This window comes from Leucoraja erinacea, chromosome 2 (genome assembly GCF_028641065.1).
Source record: "Leucoraja erinacea ecotype New England chromosome 2, Leri_hhj_1, whole genome shotgun sequence".
Taxonomy (NCBI): domain Eukaryota; kingdom Metazoa; phylum Chordata; class Chondrichthyes; order Rajiformes; family Rajidae; genus Leucoraja; species Leucoraja erinaceus.
Genome location: NC_073378.1, coordinates 133,900,032 through 133,920,231, shown reverse-complemented (window position 1 = coordinate 133,920,231; position 20,200 = coordinate 133,900,032). Strand labels below are relative to the sequence as shown.

General features: G+C 47.5%; 1 protein-coding gene across 5 annotated transcripts in view; it reads left to right on the top strand.

The window, feature by feature from the left end:
- LOC129715962 (uncharacterized) overlaps positions 1 to 20,200 on the top strand; it is a 275,535-nt gene that overhangs the window by 163,462 nt on the left and 91,873 nt on the right. For 3 of the 5 annotated variants that reach the window (XM_055665863.1, XM_055665856.1, XM_055665849.1), the window contains exons 12-16: positions 1,176 to 1,265; positions 4,896 to 4,985; positions 8,828 to 8,917; positions 11,893 to 11,982; positions 14,821 to 14,910. In XM_055665863.1, the coding sequence (XP_055521838.1) occupies positions 1,176 to 1,265; positions 4,896 to 4,985; positions 8,828 to 8,917; positions 11,893 to 11,982; positions 14,821 to 14,910 (450 nt within the window). The remainder of the gene's footprint in view (positions 1 to 1,175; positions 1,266 to 4,895; positions 4,986 to 8,827; positions 8,918 to 11,892; positions 11,983 to 14,820; positions 14,911 to 20,200) is intronic. The other 2 variants (XM_055665868.1, XM_055665873.1) reach the window with 2 other exon arrangements.

Here is a 20,200-nt window from a genome sequence, read left to right as displayed (position 1 = left end):
TCCCCATCTTTCTCCACCGCATCCTCCATTGTACAATCTACCATCCAACTTTCCATCCCATATCCTACTTCTCATTTCCCTCATCATCCCTCCCTTCACTCCCATTTATAGCATACTTATGTGTCACGCTGTATGAGACCCTGCGGTTGCCGGTGGTCGAGGGTTTAGAGGTTAATTTCTAAACTACTACAACAATTATATAAAGCCTTTAAAACTAATAATAGCTAAAGCAACGGAATATTCCAGCGATTTCCGTTAATAATTAACTAGGCTGAACATCCCATTGATGGAACAGCCTAGGGAAAATCGCGTTTTAAAACCGCCCCCCCTCTAAACGGCGCCAAAATCGCTCACACCCGCAGCGACAGATTTTCAGCGACGCTTAGGTAGGCTTTGCAACATACCTTACATAACCACCCCCCTTGATATTATATTAATATTATTCATTCTCTCCTTTTAACCCAATCCAGCCCTACCCACACATGCATAGCCCCTAACTCGCAGGCGCATATAGAGAGGGAGAGGTACAGGGAAGGAGAGAGGGGGCAGAGACAGAAAGAGAGGGGGCAGAGACAGAGCAAGAGGGGCAGAGACAGAGAGAGAGGGCAGAGATAGCGAGGGGCAGAGACGCAGAGATAGTGGGAGAGAGAGTGAGAGGGGGGAGAGGGGGGAAGAGAGGGGGAGGAAGAGAGGAGGGGGGAGAGAGGAGGGGAGGAGGGGAGGGAGGCAGAGAGGGCGGGGAGAGCGAGGGGGGCAAAGATAGGAGGCGTAGAGGGGGGGGGAGAGAGAGAGGAGGGGCGGGGAGAGGGAGAGGAGAAAGGGAGGGAGAGAGCGAGTGGGGGCGGGAGGGCGGCGAGAGAGGCAGGGGAAAGGGGGGGGAAGACGGGGGGAAACGGGGAAGCTTGGTGGGAGAGGGAGGGAGAGGGGGGGAGAGAGGTGGGTGTGAGGGATGGGGGGAGAGAGGGAAATGCAGAGATGTCCTACAACATTATTACCAGGAATTGAGGGTCTAAGTTATAAGGAGAGGTTGGGCAATCTAGGACTTTATTCCTTTGGATTGCTGGAGGTTGAGGGGAACATTAGATAACATTAAAGAAGTTAGGCAATGTGCAACAGTTAAATAATTTGTTGAATCCCTGATGTTGACTAAATGTCTCTTCCTTTTGTATTGACAGCGCACCAACCAGCATGTAGAATCCCGAATCCAGATATTTTAGACTCTTCGTTGCACCTTGATAATCTGTACGGCTCTGGAGGGAGGCCTGGTGAGTCTCAGTACACTGATTTTTGATTGGATGGTCCAGAATGTGCAATAAGTTCCATTGGGTAGAGAGGGAAGGGGTAGAGAGAACGGTGCGTAGAGAGGACGGGGGTGGGTAGAGAGGGTGGGAGTGAGGGTAGGAAGATAGGGGGTATCTCCCTCCTCCACCCTTCCCCATCTTCCTCCTCCGCACCCCCCCATTTCCATCTACCATCCAACTTCCCACCCCATTGCCCTCCTCATTCCCCTCATCCTCCTCCCCTCACTCCCATTCCCTGCCCCAGGATCTACCCAGGTCATATCTTGGCCTGGTTCTCGTACACGGCCTGGCCCTGGCTGTAGACTCCAGCCGTCAACTCTGCCGCCGCCTGGGATGCAGTCCAGTCATCCCAAGACCCCGGACCCAGGCTCGTCCATGGTTCCAGCGGCGGCTTCTTTCTTGGCCCCAATCACGGCCCCATCCGAAGTCTCAGGTTCGGCGCACCTGCCTTGCAAGTGCATTATGACGTCACTCAATGTTTTATTTCCGAAAAAGGTGAGTTTTCGGGCTGATTTTAAAACTTCAAACAATTAAAAACTCCAGAAATGTAGGTGGGAATGCGACGGGAAGATATTTATCGTCTCGATGGGGAAAATGTGAGTTGAATGTGTGAAAATTGGAAGGCTCTGGCCTAGCGTTTGAAAGAAAATAGCAACACTTAAAAGGTATTTAGACAGGTGCATTAGTAAGATTTGGAGGATTATGGGGCAGGTGGAAAAATGCTTAGAAGTGACATCATGGTTGGCATGGACGAGTCCGGCTGATAGGCCTATTCCTGTGTTCAAGAAGAAACTGCAGATGCTGGAAGATCGAAGGTACACAAAAAATGCTGGAGAAACTCAGCGGGTGCAGCAGCATCTATGGAGGCGAAGGAAATAGGCGACGTTTCGGGCCGAAACCCTTCTTCAGAACTGTTGGGGGGTGGGGGGGGGAGAAGAAGGAAGGAAAAAAGGGAGGAGGAGGAGCCGGAGGGTGGGGTGATGGGAGGAGACAGCTCGAGGGTTAAGGAAGGGGAGGAGACAACAAGGGCTAGCAAAACTGGGAGAATTCAACATTCATGCCATCCGGACGCAAGCAACCCAGGCGGAATATGAGGTGCAGTTCCTCCAATTTCTGGTGTTGCTCACTCTGGCAATGGAGTCCCAGGACAGAGAGGTCGGATTGGGAATGGGAGGGGGAGTTGAAGTGCTGAGCCACCGGGAGTTCAGGTAGGTTATTGCGGACCGAGCGGAGGTGTTCGGCGAAACGATCGCCCAACCTCCGCTTAGTCTCCCCGATGTAAATCAGCTGACATCTAGAGCAGCGGATGCAGTAGATGAGGGTGGAGGAGATACAGGTGAACCTTTGTCGCACCTGGAACGACTGCTTGGGTCCTTGAATGGAGTCGAGGGGGGAGGTGAAGGGACAGGTGTTTCATTTCTTGCGGTTGCAACGGAAAGTGCCCGGGGAGGGGGTTGTGCGGGAGGGAAGGGAAGAATTGACAAGGGAGTTGCGGAGGGAGCGGTCTTTGCGGAAGGCAGACATGGGGGGAGATGGGAAGATGTGGCGAGTGGTGGGGTTACTTTGGAGGTGGCTGAAATGGCGGAGGATTATTTGTTGTATTTGCCGGCTGGTGGGGTGAAAGGTGAGGACTAGGGGGACTCTGCCCTTGTTGTGAGTGCGGGGATGGGGAGAGAGAGCAGTATTGCGGGGTATGGATGAGACCCTGGTGCGAGTCTCATCTATGGTGGCGGAGGGGAATCCCCGTTCCCTGAAGAACGAGGACATTTCCGATGCCCTGGTGTGGAACGTCTCATCCTGGGAGCAGTTGCGGCGTAGGCGGAGGAATTGGGAGTAGGGGATGGAGTCTTTACAAGGGGCAGGGTGGGAAGACGTGTAGTCCAGATAGCCATGTGAGTCAGTTGGTTTGTAGTGTAGTCGGTCAGAAGTCTGTCCCCTGCGATGGAGATGGTGAGGTCAAGGAATGGTAGGGAAGTGTCGGAAATGGTCCAGGTGTATTTGAGTGCCGGATGGAAGTTGGTAGTGAAGTGGATGAAGTCAGTCAGTTGTGTGTGGGTGCAGGAGGTGGCCCCAAAGCAGTCGTCATTGTAACGGAGGTAGAGGTCGGGGATGGGGCCCTGGTACGTATTGAACAAGGATTGTTCAACGTACCCGACAAAGAGGCAGGCATAGCTGGGGCCCATGCGTGTGCCCATAGCTACGCCTTGTGTTTGGAGGAAATGGGAGGAGTCAAACGTAAAGTTGTTGAGGGTGAGGCGGAGGAGAGTGTCAGTGGCTGGGTATAGGTTGCTCCTCTGGTCGAGGAAGAACCGGTGGGCTTTGAGGCCATCCTGGTGGGGGATGGAGGTGTAGAGTGACTGGACATCCATGGGGAAGATGAGGGGGTGAGGGCCTAGAGAGTGGAATGCGCGGAGGCGGCGGACAGTGTCTGAGGTGTCTAGAACATAGTTCGGAAGGGATTTGACCAAGGGGGATAGTATGGAGTCAAGATATGTGGAGATGAGTTCGGTGTGGCACGAACAAGCAGAGACAATGGGTCTGCCGGGAGAGCCGGGTTTGTGGATTTTGGGGAGAAGGTAAAAACGGGCCGTGCGGTGCTGGGGAACGATGAGGTTGGAAGCTTGGTCGGGCAGGGCGTGGGAATTGATGAAGTCGGTGATGGTGCTAGATATGGTGGCCTGAGGTCAGTGGGGTCACGGGCCAAGGGTAAGTAGGAGGAGGTGTTCGAGAGTTGGCGCGTGGCCTCAGCTTTGTAGAGTTCGACAGGCCTATTCCTGTGCTGCTTGATTCTATGACATGTTAAGAATCATGAGTGCTTTATTGTTATACTAGACCATCCCCTCAACCCGGGGGGGCGGCCGGCCTGCGGCATCACACACACACTAACCACCCCTCATACACACATTAATCACCCCCCACACACACACACACACACACTAACCACACCACTTGATATTATATTAATATTATTCATTCTCTCCTTTTAACCCATTCCAGCCCTATCCACTCATGCATAACCCCTAACTCGCAGGCTCATCTAGAGAGGGAGAGGTACAGGGAAGGAGAGAGGGGCAGAGACAGCGCGAGAGGGGGGCAGAGACAGCGCGAGAGGGGCAGAGATAGAGAGAGAGGGCAGAGATAACGAGGGTCAGAGACACAGAGAGAGCGGGAGAGAGTGAGAGGGAGGAGAGAGGGGAGAAGAGAGGGGGAGGAGAGAGAGAGAGAGGAGGGGAGGGAGGGGGGAGAGAGAGGCAGGGGAAAGAGGGGGGGAAAAGAAGGGGGGAAACGGGGAAGCTTGGTTGGTGAGGGATGGAGAGGGAGAGGGGTGATGGGGAGGAGGGGGGGGAGAGAGGTGGGGTGAGAGGGGGGATGGGGGGAGAGAGGGGAATTGAGAGATGTCCTACAACATTATTGCCAGGAATTGAGGGTCTAAGTTATAAGGAGAGATTGGACAATCTAGGACCTTATTCCTTTGGATTGCTGGAGGTTGAGGGGAACATTGGATAACATTAAAGAAGTTAGGCAATGTGCAACAGTTTTATAATTTGTTGAATCCCTGATGTTGACTAAATGTCTCTTCCGTTGTATTGACAGCGCACCAACCAGCACGTAGAATCCCGAATCCAGATATTTTGGACTCTTCGTTGCACCTTGATACTCTGTACGGCTCTGGAGGCAGGCCTGGTGAGTCTCAGTACACTGATTTCTGATCGGATGTTCCAGAATGTGCAATAAGTTCCATTGGGTAGAGAGGGAGGGGGTAGAGAGAACGGTGCTTAGAGAGGACTGGGGGTAGAGAGGGTGGGAGTGAGGGTAGGAAGATAGGGGGTATCTCCCCCCTCCACCCTTCCCCATCTTCCTCCTCCGCACCCCCCCCAATTCCATCTACCATCCAACTTCCCACCCCATTTCCCTCCTCCTCATTTCCCTCATCCTCCTCCCCTCACTCCCATTCCCTGCCACAGGACCTACCCAGGTCATATCTTGGCCTGGTTCTCGTACACGGCCTGGCCCTGGCTGTAGACTCCAGCCGTCAACTCTGCCGCCGCCTGGGCTGCAGTGCAGTCATCCCATGACCCCGGACCTAGGCTCGTCCATGGTTCCAGCGGCGGCTTCTTTCTTGGCCCCAATCACGGCCCCATCCGAAGTCCCGGGCTCGGCGCACCTGCCTTGCGAGTGCATTATGACGTCACTCAATGTTTTTTTTCCGAAAAAGGTGAGTTTTCGGGCTGATTTTAAAACTTCAAACAATTAAAAACTTCACAAAGGTAGGTGGGAATGTGACGGGAATATATTTATTGTCTCGATGGGAAAAATGTGAGGTGAATGTGAAAACAAAGATCTCGAAGGATAGATGGGAAAAATATTTGATGAACACACATAACTGTTCTATTAATGCAAGACACAATTTAATTCAATTCAAATTATTACATAGACTATATTATTCAAAAACGAGGTTGAACAAATTTTATCCAAACGTCTCTCCCAGATGCGATAAATGTTTGTTTCAAAACGCTAATATAACACACTCATTTGTTGGATGTACAAAGTTGAATAAATTTTGGAGTGATATATTTGATATATTTACAAAGATTTTCAAGTCAAGAATAGAACCCAAAACGGAATGGATTATATTTGGAATAATAGGAGAAGATACCAATTTAAATAAAGATCAAAATGTTTTTTTTAATTATGGGTTAATAATTGGAAAGAAATTGATACTTAAATTTTGGAAAAGTACAACCACACCAACTGTTAAAATGTGGATTAGGAATATGATGGACAAAGCACGCCTTGAAGAAATGAGACTCCGACTAATAGATAAATATGACCAATTCTTAAAGAGTTGGTCTCCTTTCATCGACTTTTTGGAATCATGTGATGCAGCGGTGCCGTAAGGATTGCCGATTTCAGTTCATGACGCGGATAGATCTACATCTCCGAATACAGATTTGAAAAATTCTCTTTTAAGGGGCCTTCTCTTCTATTTCTACTCTCCTCTTTCTCTCTTCCTTTTTTTATTTTTTATATACACACTTCACGTTTTTCTACTCTCTGCCATCTATTTTTCCACTTTTTCCCCTTTCTATTGCTTTCTTTTTCTTGATCTGCTTACTTTTTTCTTATAACATAAAACTAGAGGTTTTACATAGAATGGATTACGGTATTACATAGTTGGCACCTAAAATTAGGCGCCACTGTACTGTTTTGTGCTGTATTAACTTCTAATAAAATAAACAAAAAAAAAAAAAAAAAAAAAAAAAAAAAAGAATGTGAAAATTGGAAGGCTCTGGCCTAGCGTTTGAAAGAAAATAGGAATTAACCATATATTCACACACACGCGCACACACACACACACACACACACACACACACACACACACACACGTGCACGCACACATGCACACGCACACACACACACACACACACACACACACACACACACACACACACACACACACACACACACACACACACACACACACACCCACACACACACGCACACATGCACACGCACACACACACACACACACACACAGCCACACTCACAGCCGCAAACAAGACAAAAAGTTTTCGTATTATAGAGATGGGCCGGGAGTAGGAAGGTGGGACGATATAAAAGAGCATGTCGCATAACTCTATGACTTTATGTCAAGGGTTATGGGGAGAAAGAAATGGAATGATGTTGAGGAGGTAAGATAGATCAGCCATGATTGAATGGCGGAGCTGACTCAATTAGCCAAATGATCTACTTCTGCTTCTATGATTTATCAACTGATGAACTTTGCCTTTGAGCAGTTTTAGTCAGGTCTAGTTGTGTTAGCAGCTGGTCCAGGTACATTATGTGTGTAATTAGACATAGCCACAATGTTCAAGAAATGTAAACATCTAACAATAATAATACGTTAAGCATCTAGCATCAATTTTGTAAGTCATTTTCTTGAGCAGTTCTACATAGAATAGACGAGAACGTAGAATGGTAAAGCACAGGAAGAGGTGTCTTGGCTCACAATGTCTGCATAAGATACATAATGTGAAAGTTGAAGCCACAGATTTGTCTCGCAGACATTCTTTCCCACCCTGCATATGAAGGGGTGATCTTATAGAGATGTATAACATCATGAGGGGAGTAGATAGAGTAAATATCATGGTAGAGGAGTTAATAACTAGAGAGGGTGCACAAAAATGCTGGAGAAAATCAGCGGGTGCAATAGCATCTATGGAGCGAAGGGGATAGGCAACGTTTCGGGCCAAAACCCTTCTTCAGACTGATAGGGGGTGGGGGTAGGCGGCTGGGAGAAGAAAGGAAAAAGGAGGAGGAGCCCGAGGGCTGAGGTGGGAAGGGGAGGAGACAGCAAGGGTTAACAGAATTGTGAGAAATCAATATTCATGCCACCAGGATGCAGACTCCCCAAGCAGAATATGAGGTAACTAGAGAACATAGGTGTTAGGTGAGAGAGGAACTTTTGGAGAATTTTTCTCATATAGAAGGTTGAGGTGTATGGAATGAGCTGCCAGAGGATGTAGTTGAGGCGGTACAATAACAACACTTAAAAGATATTTGGACAGGTGCATTAGTAAGATTTAGAGGATTATGGGGCAGGTGGAAAAATGCTTAGAAGTGACATCTTGGTTGGCATGGACGAGTCTGGCTATTCCTGTGCGGCTTGATTCTATGACATGTTAAGAATCATGAGTGCTTTATAGTTATACTAGACGGTCCCCTCAACGCGGAGGGGGCGGATGGGGCTGCCTACGGCATCACACACACACTAACCACCCCTCTTGATATTATATTAATATTATTCATTCTCTCCTTTTAACCCATTCCAGCCCTATCCACTCATGCATAGCCCCTAACTCGCAGGCTCATCTAGAGAGGGAGAGGTACAGGGAAGGAGAGAGGGGGCAGAGACAGAAAGAGAGGGGCAGAGACAGATCGAGAGGAGCAGAGAGAGAGGGCAGAGATAGCGAGTGGCAGAGACAGAGAGAGAGGGCAGAGATAGCCAGTGGCAGAGACAGAGAGAGAGCGGGAGAGACTGAGAGGGGGGGCAGAGAGGGGGGGAAGAGAGGGGGGGGAGGGAGAGGGAGGAGGAGGGGATAGCGAGTGGGGCAAAGAGAGGGGTGTAGAGGGGGGGCGAAGAGAGGAGGGGCGGGGAGAGGGGGTGGAGAGAAAGGGAGGGAGAGAGAGTGGGGAGGGAGGTGGGAGAGAGGCAGGGGAAAGAGGGAGGAAGAGTGGGGGGAAGAAGGGGGAAAAGGGGAAGCTTGGTGGGAGAGGGGGGGGCGAGCGGTGGCGGGGAGAGGGGGGGAGAGAGGGAAATGCAGAGAAGTCCTACAACATTATTGCCAGGAATTGAGGGTCTAAGTTATAAGGAGAGGTTGGGCAATCTAGGACTTTATTCCTTTGGATTGCTGGAAGTTGAGGGGAACATTAGATAACATTAAAGAAGTTAGGCAATGTGCAACATTTTTATAATTTGTTGAATCCCTGATGTTGACTAAATGTCTCTTCCTTTTTATTGACAGCGCACCAACCAGCACGTAGAATCCCGAATCAAGATATTTTAGACTCTTCGTTGCACCTTGATAATCTGTACGGCTCTGGAGGCAGGCCTGGTGAGTCTCAGTACACTGATTTTTGATTGGATGTTCCAGAATGTGCAATAAGTTCCATTGGGTAGAGAGGGAGAGGGAGGGGGTAGCGAGAGAGGGGAGTAGAGAGAACGGTGGGTAGAGAGGACGGGGTGTAGAGAGGGTTGTAGTGAGGGTAGATAGGTAGGGGTATCTCCCTCCTCCACCCGTCCCCATCTTTCTCCACCGCACCCTCCATTTCCATCTACCATCCCACTTCCTACCCCATATCCCTCCTCCTCATTTCCCTCATAGAAACATAGAAATTAGGTGCAGGAGTAGGCCATTCGGCCCTTCGAGCCTGCACCGTCATTCAATATGATCATGGCTGATCATCCAACTCAGTATCCCGTACCCGCCTTCTCTCCATACCCCTGATCCCCTTAGCCACAAGGGCCACATCTAACTCCCTCTTAAATATAGCCAATGAACTGGCCTCAACTACCCTCTGTGGCAGAGAGTTCCAGAGATTCACCACTCTCTGTGTGAAAAAAGTTCTTCTCATCTCGGTTTTAAAGGATTTCCCCCTTATCCTTAAGCTGTGACCCCTTGTCCTGGACTTCCCTAACATCGGGAACAATCTTCCTGCTTCTAGCCTGTCCAACCCCTTAAGAATTTTGTAAGTTTCTATAAGATCTATAAGATCCCCTCTCAATCTCCTAAATTCCTCTTCCCCTCACTCCCATTACTTGCCACTGGACCTACCCAGGTCATATCTTGGCCTGGTTCTCGTACACGGCCTGGCCCTGGCTGTAGACTCCAGCCGTCAACTGCCGCTGCCTGGGCTGCAGTGCAGTCATCCCATGACCCCGGACCCAGGCTCGTCCATGGTTCCAGCGGCGGCTTCTTTCTTGGCCCCAATCACGGCCCCATCCGAAGTCCCCGGGCTCAGCGCACCTGCCTTGAGAGTGGATTGTAACGTCACTCGGGTTTTTTTTCCGAAAAAGGTGAGTTTTCGGGCTGATTTTAAAACTTGAAACAATTAAAAACTTCAGAAATGTAGGTGGGAATGCGACGGGAAGATATTTATCGTCTCGATGGGAAAAATGCGAGTTGAATGTGTGAAAATTGGAAGGCTCTTGCCTAGCGTTTGCACACACACACACACACACACACACACACACACACACACACACACACACACACACACACACACACACACACACACACACACACACACACACACACACACACACACACACACACACACACACACACACACACACACACACACACACACACACACACACACACACACACACACACACACCCAAAAAGAAGACAAAGAGTTTTAGTATTATAGGGATGGGCCGGGAGTAGGAAGGTGGGACGATATAAAAGAGCATGTCGCATAACTCTATGACTTTATGTCAAGGGTTATGGGGAGAAAGCAGTGGGGTGGTGTTGAGGAGGTAAGATAGATCAGCCATGATTGAATGGTGGAGTTGATTCAATTAGCCAAATGGCCTAATTCTGCTTCTATGACTTATCAACTGATGAACTTTGCCTTTGAGCAGTTTTAGTCAGGTCTAGTTGTGTTAGCAGCTGGTCCAGGTACAGTATGTGTATAATTAGTCATAGCCACAATGTGCCAGAAATGTAAACATCTAACAATAATAATACGTTAAGCATCCAGCATCAATTTTGTAAGTCATTTTCTTGAGCAGTTCTACATAGAATAGACGAGAACGTAGAATGGTAAAGCACAGGAAGAGGTCTCTTGGCTCACAATGTCTGCATAAGATACATAATGTGAAAGCTGAAGCCACAGATTTGTCTCCCAGACATTCTTTCCCACCCTGCATATTGAGGGGTGATCTTATAGACATGTATAACATCATGAGGGGAGTAGATAGTGTAAATATCATGGCAGACGAGTTAATAACTAGAGAGCACAGCTATTAGGTGAGAGAGGAACTTTTGGAATATTTTTCTCATATAGAAGGTTGAGTTGTATGGAATGAGCTGCCAGAGGATGTAGTTGAAGCGGTACAATAACAACACTTAAAAGATATTTGGACAAGTGCATTAGTAAGATTTAGAGGATTATGGGGCAGGTGGGAAAATGCTCAGAAGTGACATCTTGGTTTGCATGGACGAGTCTGGCTATTCCTGTGCTGCTTGATTCTATGACATGTTAAGAATCACGAGTGCTTTATTGTTATACTAGACTGTCTCCTCAACACACAGGTGCGTGGGGGTGGCCTGCAGCGTCACACACCCACTAACCACCCCTCACACACACATTAACCACCCCCCTCGATATTATATTAATATTATTAATTCTCTCCTTTTATCTCATTCCCACCCTATCCACTCATGCATAGCCTCTAACTTGCAGGCGCCTCTAGAGGGGAAGAGGTACGGGGGTAGAGAGAGAGGGCAGAGTGAGAAGAGGGCAGAGACAAAGAGAGAGGGGCGGAGACAGAGAGAGAGGGGCAGAGACACAGAGACTGCAGAGACAGAGAGGGCAAAGACAGAGAGAAGGGGCGTAGAGAGGGGAGCAGCGACACGAGGAGGAGCGGTGAGAGGGGGAGGAGAAAGGGGAGGGAGAGAGAGGGGGAGAGAGGGGGGGGGGGGGAAAGAAGGGGGAAGGAGGGGTGCGTAGTTGGAGAGAGGGGAAAGGAGATGGGGAGGGGAGAGGGGAGGGGGAGAGAGAGAGGGGGTAAAGGGAGGTAGAAATGGGGAGCGAGCGTGGGGGAGAGAGGGTAGTACGGGGGAGTGAGGCGGAGGTGGGGGGAGAGGGGGAAATGCAGAGAAGTCCTACAACATTATTGTCAGGAATCGAGGGTCTAAGTTATAAGGAGAGGTTGGGCAATCTAGGACTTTATTCCCTTGGATTGCTGGAGGTTGAGTGGAACATTAGATAACATTAAAGAAGTTAGGCAATGTGCAACAGTTTTATAATTTGTTGAATCCCTGATGTTGACTAAATGTCTATTCTTCCTTTGTATTGACAGTGCACCAACCAGCATGTGGGATCCCAATGTCAGATATGTCAGACTCTTCGTTGCACCTTGATACTCTGTTCGGCTCTGGAGGGAGGCCTGGTGAGTTTCAGTACACTGATTTCAGATTGGATGGTCCAGAATGTGGAATAAGTTCCATTGGGTAGCGAGGGAGGGGGTAGAGAGAACGGTGCGTAGATAGGACGCGGGGGGTAGAGAGGGTGGGAGTGAGGGTAGGTAGGTAAGGGGTAGCTCTCCTCCACCCTTCCCCATCTTCCTCCTCCGCACCCCCCACTTTCCATCTACCATCCAACTTCCCACCCCATTTCCCTCCTCATTTCCCTCATCCTCCTCCCCTCACTCCCATTCCCTACCCTAGAACCTACCCAGGTCATATCTTGGCCTGGTTCTCGTACACGGCCTGGCCCTGGTTGTAGACTCCAGCCGTCAACTCTGCCGCCGCCTGGGCTGCAGTGCAGTCATCCCATGACCCCGGACCCAGGCTCGTCCATGGTTCCAGCGGCGGCTTCTTTCTTGGCCCCAATCACGGGCCCATCCGAAGTCCCGGGCTCGGCGCACCTGCCTTGCGAGTGCATTATGACGTCACTCAATGTTTTTTTTCCGAAAAAGGTGAGTTTTCGGGCTGATTTTAAAACTTGAAACAATTAAAAACTTCAGAAAGGTAGGTGGGAATGCGACGGGAATATATTTATTGTCTCGATGGGAAAAATGTGAGTTGAATGTGTGAAAATTGGAAGGCTCTGGCCTAGCGTTTGAAAGAAAATAGGAATTAACCATTTATTCACACACACACACACACGCACACACGCACACACACACGCACGCACGCACACACACACACACACACACACACACACACACACACACACACACACACACACACACACACACACACACACACACACACACACACACACACTCACACACAGCCGCAAACAAGACAAAGAGTTTTAGTATTATAGAGATGGGCCGGGAGTAGGAAGGTGGGATGATATAAAAGAGCATGTCGCATAACTATGACTTTATGTCAAGGGTTATGGGGAGAAAGCAGTGGAATGATGTTGAAGAGGTAAGATAGATCAGCCATGATTGAATGGCGGAGCTGACTCAATTAGCCAAATGGCCTACTTCTGCTTCTATGATTTATCAACTAATGAACTTTGCCTTTGAGCAGTTTTAGTCAGGTCTAGTTGTGTTAGCAGCTGGTCCAGGTACAGTATGTGTGTAATTAGGCATAGCCACAATGTGCCAGAAATGTAAACATCTAACAATAATAATACGTTAAGCATCTAGCATCAATTTTGTAAGTCATTTTCTTGAGCAGTTCTACATAGAATAGACGAGAACGTAGAATGGTAAAGCCAGGAAGAGGTGGCTTTGCTCACAATGTCTGCATAAGATACATAATGTGAAAGCTGAAGCCACAGATTTGCCTCCCAGACATTCTTTCCCACCCTGCATATTAAGGGGTGATCTTATAGAGATGTATAACATCATGAGGGGAGTAGATAGAGTAAATATCATGGTAGAGGAGTTAATAACTAGAGAGGGTACACAAAAATGCTGGAGAAACTCAGCGGGTGCAGCAGCATCTATGGAGCGAAGGACATAGGCAACGTTTCTGGCCAAAACCCTTCTTCAGACTGATAGGGGGTGGGGGGAGGCGGGGAGAAGAAAGTAAAAAGGAGGAGGAGCCCGAGGGCTGAGGTAGGAAGGGGAGGAGACAGCATGAGTTAACAGAATTGTGAGAAATCAATATTCATGCCATCAGGATGCAGACTCCCCAAGCAGAATATGAGGTAACTAGAGAGCGTAGGTATTAGGTAGAGAGGAACTTTTGGAGAATTTTTCTAACATAGAAGGTTGATGTGTATGGAATGAGCTGCCAGAGGATGTAGTTGAGGCGGTACAATAACAACACTTAAAAGATATTTGGACAGGTGCATTAGTAAGATTTAGAGGATTATGGGGCAGGTGGGAAAATGCTCAGAAGTGACATCTTGGTTGGCATGGACGAGTCAGGCCTATTCCTGTGCTGCTTGATTCTATGACATGTTAAGAATCACGAGTGCTTTATTGTTATACTAGACCGTCCCCTCAACGCGCGGGTGCGTGGGGGCAGCCAGCAGCGTCACAAACCCACTAACCACCCCTCACACGAACACTAACCACCCCCCCCCGCACACACACATTAACCACCCCCCCCCCGCACACACACATTAACCACCCCTCCCCCCCCACACACACACTAACCATCCCTCTCGATATTATATTAATATTGTTCATACGCTCCTTTTACCCCATTCCCGCCCTATCCACTCATGCATAGCCCTAACTTGCAGGTGCCTCTAGAGGGGAAGAGGTACGGGGTAGAGAGAGAGGGCAGAGTGCGACGAGGGCAGAGACAGAAAGAGAGGGGCAGAGACAGAGAGAGAGGGGGCATAGAGAGGGGAGCATTACGAGGAATGGCGGGGAGAGGGGGCGGCGAAAGGGGAGGGAGAGATGGAGGGGGAGAGAGGTGCGGGAAAGGGGGTGAAGGGGGGGACAGAAGGGGGGATGGAGGGGGGGGCGTAGTTGGAGATGGGGGAAAGGAGACGGGGAGGGGAGGGAGGGAGAGAGAGGGGGGTAAAGGGAGGTAGAGATGGGGGGCGAGAGTGGGGGGAGAGAGGGGTATGGGGGAGGAAGGCGGGGGGGGGGGGGGGGGAGGGGCAAATGCAGAGAAGTCCTACAACATTATTGCCAGGAATCGGGGGTCTAAGTTATAAGGAGAGGTTGGACAATCTAGGACTATATTCCTTTGGATTGCTGGAGGTTGAGGGGAACATTAGATAACATTAAAGAAGTTAGGCAATGTGCAACAGTTTTATCATTTGTTGAATCCCTGATGTTGACTAAATGTCTCTTCCTTTTTATTGACAGCGCACCAACCAGCACGTAGAATCCCGAATCCAGATATTTTAGACTCTTCGTTGCACCTTGATACTCTGTACGGCTCTGGAGGCAGGCCTGGTGAGTCTCAGTACACTGATTTCTGATTGGATGTTCCAGAATGTGCAATAAGTTCCACTGGGTAGAGAGGGAGAGGGAGGGGGTAGCGAGAGAGGGGGGTAGGGAGAACGGTGGGTAGAGAGGACGGGGTAGAGGGTTGAAGTGAGGGTAGATAGGTAGGGGTATCTCCCTCCTCCACCCCTCCCCATCTTTCTCCACCGCACCCTCCATTTCCAACTACCCACCCCATTTCCCTCCTCCTCATTTCCCTCATCCTCTTCCCCTCACTCCCATTCCCTGCCACATAGGCCGTGGGCCGAGCATCAAAAATGTGACTAGAAATCAGTTTTCGTGACCCAAGTCACCAAACGACATGACATTTTCCACAGATTTAGATGAAATATAATTGAGAAGGAAGTCATAACTCGTTATTGCCAAAAGTTGCACATTAATTAATTATATTTGAAAATTAGAAGAAGGTTCACCAGACTGATTCCTGGGATGTCAGGACTGTCTTATGAAGAAAGACTGGATTGACTTGGTTTATACTCTCTAGAATTTAGGAGATTGAGAGGGGATCTTATAGAAACTTACAAAATTCTTAAGGGGTTGGACAGGCTAGATGCAGGAAGTTTGCTCCCGATGTTGGGGAAGTCCAGGACAAGGGGTCACAGCTTAAGGATAAGGGGGAAATCCTTTAAAACCGAGATGAGAAGAACTTTTTTCACACAGAGAGTGGTGAATCTCTAGAATTCTCTGCCACAGAGGGTCGTCGAGGCCAGTTCATTGGCTATATTTAAGAGGGAGTTAGATGTGACCCTTGTGGCTAAGGGGATCAGAGGGTATGGAGAGAAGGCAGGTACGGGATACTGAGTTGGATGATCAGCCATGATCATATTGAATGGCGGTGCAGGCTCGAAGGGCCGAATGGCCTACTCGTGCACCTAGTTTCTATGTTTCTATGTTTCTAAAATGAGATCGGGAAAATAAGTGCCATCTAGTGGCCAATGCCCGTATTACACCATGGGCAGCATATTTCCGTGTTGCAGTCCATTTAAACTATATATTATTATACCATTATATATATATATGTAACCTGTAAATATGAATGTAATCGTATATAATTAAGGATAATTATATTATATAAAAAATAATATGAAGAATATAATTGTGAGTGTGTTTTTTTAATGACACTGTCGCAGAGGCCCTGCAGTGGGACCGGGGCAGTGCCAGGCAGGCATGTTTCAGTCGCTTTAATAGGAAATTAAATGAGTGCAGCAGATGTCCCAGGTATTAAGGGCTGATGAACCTGCCTAATTAAAGGGTCAGGACAGATCCTCTAGGTTTCCCCATTTACTGAACCCCACTGACTGCCAAAGTGGGGAGAGTGGGGGTGATGGCCATAGTGTGACTGGGGCAGTGCCAGACCCGTAAGAGACCTGTCTTATTTCTGATGTAAATGTCACATCCTGGCCAAGAATCGAATGCTCTGATGTTTACTCGATGAATATTCATTTTAAGCTACAATGAGCTTATATTTATGTTATAGACCTCCCTCCCCCCCGATGGTGCCTTTGCAAATGAGGGCTATTACCTTTAACCTAAAAGAATTCTAAAAGTGTTGCATTGTTTATCTCTAGTTTGTGTGTGTGTCTGTGTGTGCCTTTCAAGCGTGTATCTGTGGATGTAAGTGTGTATGTATGTGTGCATGTATGTTTGGATGTATACATTTATGTGTTTGCGTGTGAATGGATGTTTGGATGTGTGTGTGCGGATTTATGTGTGCATGTATGTGTGTGTTTGCATGCATGGAAGTGTGCGTATGGATGGATGTGTGTGTGTGGATGTGCGTATGTATGTATGTATGTATGTGTGGATTGTCGCAGTCATTCACCGGCACGCCATTATCATAAGTAATTCACTAATTTTTAAATTACTTTGACCAAATAAACAGTGAAACGATCCACATTAAAATAAAACTTTATATAATCATTTTTTTCCACAATTTATTTTGTTTACATTACATCTTATCTTCATCTGAATATTCTTCATCAGATTCAAAGTCTTTTGCAGTAATAGAGTTTCTGCAGACAACACACTTACATAAATCTGTACATGGCACACCATGCCGTTGACATGAGCATCTTCCTTTCCCCCTGCACTTGATTTCTCACAGTTTGTTTTCTTGCACGAACAGTATGTTCATTCTAGCAAGGTGTTTGGGGCTGGAGGCAGATCACCCCAATCAATGTCCAATTCACCACCTACAATTTTCCACCCAGGTCCCTTTGGACTGGGAATTTGTGGAAACTCTTGCAGACATTTTAAATGTATAGCAGCCTGATAATTTGCTCTCAGGACATGCTTTCAGAGCGAGTCTGCTGTGGGTGGAAGACGAGCCTCTGATTTTGTTAACATAAGGAACAGGTTGTATCTAGCCTTCTCACAGCCCTGCTCATTTAACTTGCATACAAATTTCTCTACACCTTTCACCAATTCATCACTGACTGTGAATGAGCTTCCCATTTCATGAAAGGTGGCCTGGGTAGCTGTGTCACTTGCAAGCAACTTGAAGGCATTGGATTTGGATTTTCCATAAAATGAGCTAACTGAATCGCAGCCTGTGAAAGTGCAAAGATATCAAAGCTTTGGTGACAGCTGGTCCCAGATATGAGCTAATCTTTGATAGACCCATACTCCTTCTATTGTTGCCTTTTCCAGTGTGCAATAATAAGTCTGCTCCAATATGTTGTGACAAAGTGACTCCAATCACAAACACATCTGTGTCAGGACTCCTGATTAGGATTGGGTATCCAGCTGTATCTGTTGAAGTTGATGGTTGATGACTAGCAGCATACCATGTAATCATATAACCATATAACAATTACAGCACGGAAACAGGCCATCTCGGCCCTACAAGTCCGTGCCGAACAACTTTTTTTCCCTTAGTCCCACCTGCCTGCACTCATACCATAACCCTCCATTCCCTTCTCATCCATATGCCTATCCAATTTATTTTTAAATGATACCAACGAACCTGCCTCCACCACTTCCACTGGAAGCTCATTCCACACCGCTACCACTCTCTGAGTAAAGAAGTTCACCCTCATGTTACCCCTAAACTTCTGTCCCTTAATTCTGAAGTCATGTCCTCTTGTTTGAATCTTCCCTATTCTCAAAGGGAAAAGCTTGTCCACATCAACTCTGTCTATCCCTCTTATCATTTTAAAGACCTCTATCAAGTCCCCCCTTAACCTTCTGCGCTCCAGAGAATAAAGACCTAACTTATTCAACCTATCTCTGTAACTTAGTTGTTGAAACCCAGGCAACATTCTAGTAAATCTCCTCTGTACTCTCTCTATTTTGTTGACATCCTTCCTATAATTGGGCGACCAAAATTGTACACCATACTCCAGTTTGGTCTCACCAATGCCTTGTGCAATTTTAACATTACATCCCAGCTTCTATACTCAATGCTCTGATTTATAAAGGCTAGCATACCAAAAGCTTTCTTTACCACCCTATCTATATGAGATTCCACCTTCAAGGAACTATGCACGGTTATTCCCAGATCCCTCTGTTCAACTGTATTCTTCAATTCCCTACCATTTACCATGTACGTCCTATTTTGATTTGTCCTGCCAAGGTGTAGCACCTCACATTTATCAGCATTAAACTCCATCTGCCATCTTTCAGCCCATTTTTCCAAATGGCCTAAATCACTCTGTAAACTTTGGAAATCCTCTTCATTATCCACAACACCCCCTATCTTGGTATCATCTGCATACTTACTAATCCAATTTACCACACCTTCATCCAGATCATTGATGTACATGACAAACAACAAATGACCCAACACAGATCCCTGAGGCACCCCACTAGTCACATGCCTCCAACCCGATAAACAGCCATCCACCATTACCCTCTGGCTTCTTCCATTCAGCCACTGTTGAATCCATCTTGCTATTCCTGCATTTATACCCAACAGTTGAACCTTCTTAACCAACCTTCCATGAGGAACCTTGTCAATGGCCTTACTAAAGTCCATATAGACAACATCCACTGCTTTACCCTCGTCAATTTCCCTAGTAACCTCTTAAAAAAATTCAAGAAGATTAGTCAAACATGACCTTCCAGGCACAAATCCATGTTGACTGTTCCTAATCAGACCCCGTTTATCCAGATGCTTATATATATATACTGACAATGACATATATATACTGACAATGACATATATATACTGACAATGAAGGAAAAGATGAGTGTCTGCTTCTTCATGGTGGCACTCCAGTTCTGGTACCAAGTGAGCACTCATTTGCCCATTGTCATCTGTCAACTCGTGAGACTCCCCTTCAAGAGCAACAAACACTGTCACATTCTTCAGGTGTGTAGATGGTTTGTTCTGCCGAGTCTGAAAAAGGAACCTGATAGCTCTGATTTGTTGTCACCACATGCAATAATTTTTTTCCATTGGTGAGGTACTTGCTGGTCTCCACTGTATATTTTGGTGATTAAGCTTCCAGCAACGGAGCGTCACCCTCTCTCAGCATTCTTGATGCTATCTTTCCTGTAAGTATCAACAACAAAGTGGATAACATTACTACGGACACCGAGGGCCAACTCAAACAATTGTTTCAGAAGGTGATCAGCGAGCTTGCCAAATGTTGAAGGAATACTTCTCAAAGACAGTCCTTGCACCATAGCCATGCCGTCTACAATCCAGATGGTCCCTGGCAGAATGTCAACTTGGGGAGATGGTTGTACTTGCGATTCAATGTAGTGCAGCAAGGATGATTTTGTTGTATTGTTAAGTGATCCATCTGGATGTGCAAGTGAGAGAGGAAGAGGGCCCAAGTTGTATGTCAGCATGTTACGGATATCAAGCTTCCCTACATTAGCAATGATCACTAGTCTGTGGAACAGATTTCTGTCAGCCTTCAACACCACTTCCTTTCCTTTGATTTTAGACTGAGTTGACTTATTCATTGACTGGAAAGTCTTTGTTTTCTCCTTCTTTAGCGGCTTGAACATATCTTCACTGCCCTGGAGACGATGTTTGCAGTATGTGATGAAAGCTGCATCTCCCTTCTCCCACGCAGTGATGTAAGCCTCAATTACATCCTTGGAAGCAACACATCCAGATGCTATGTGGACCAATTGGTCTTGGATGTCCTCAAAGGGATTAATGATAGACTCAAGGACAGATATAAATTTGCAGACATCCTCTTCATCTCTCTTTATTCGCGACTGCTGCAAGTCCTTGCGACCCCATGTCATCTGGTCTTTTCCTGCCATTTCTTCACATCTCCTG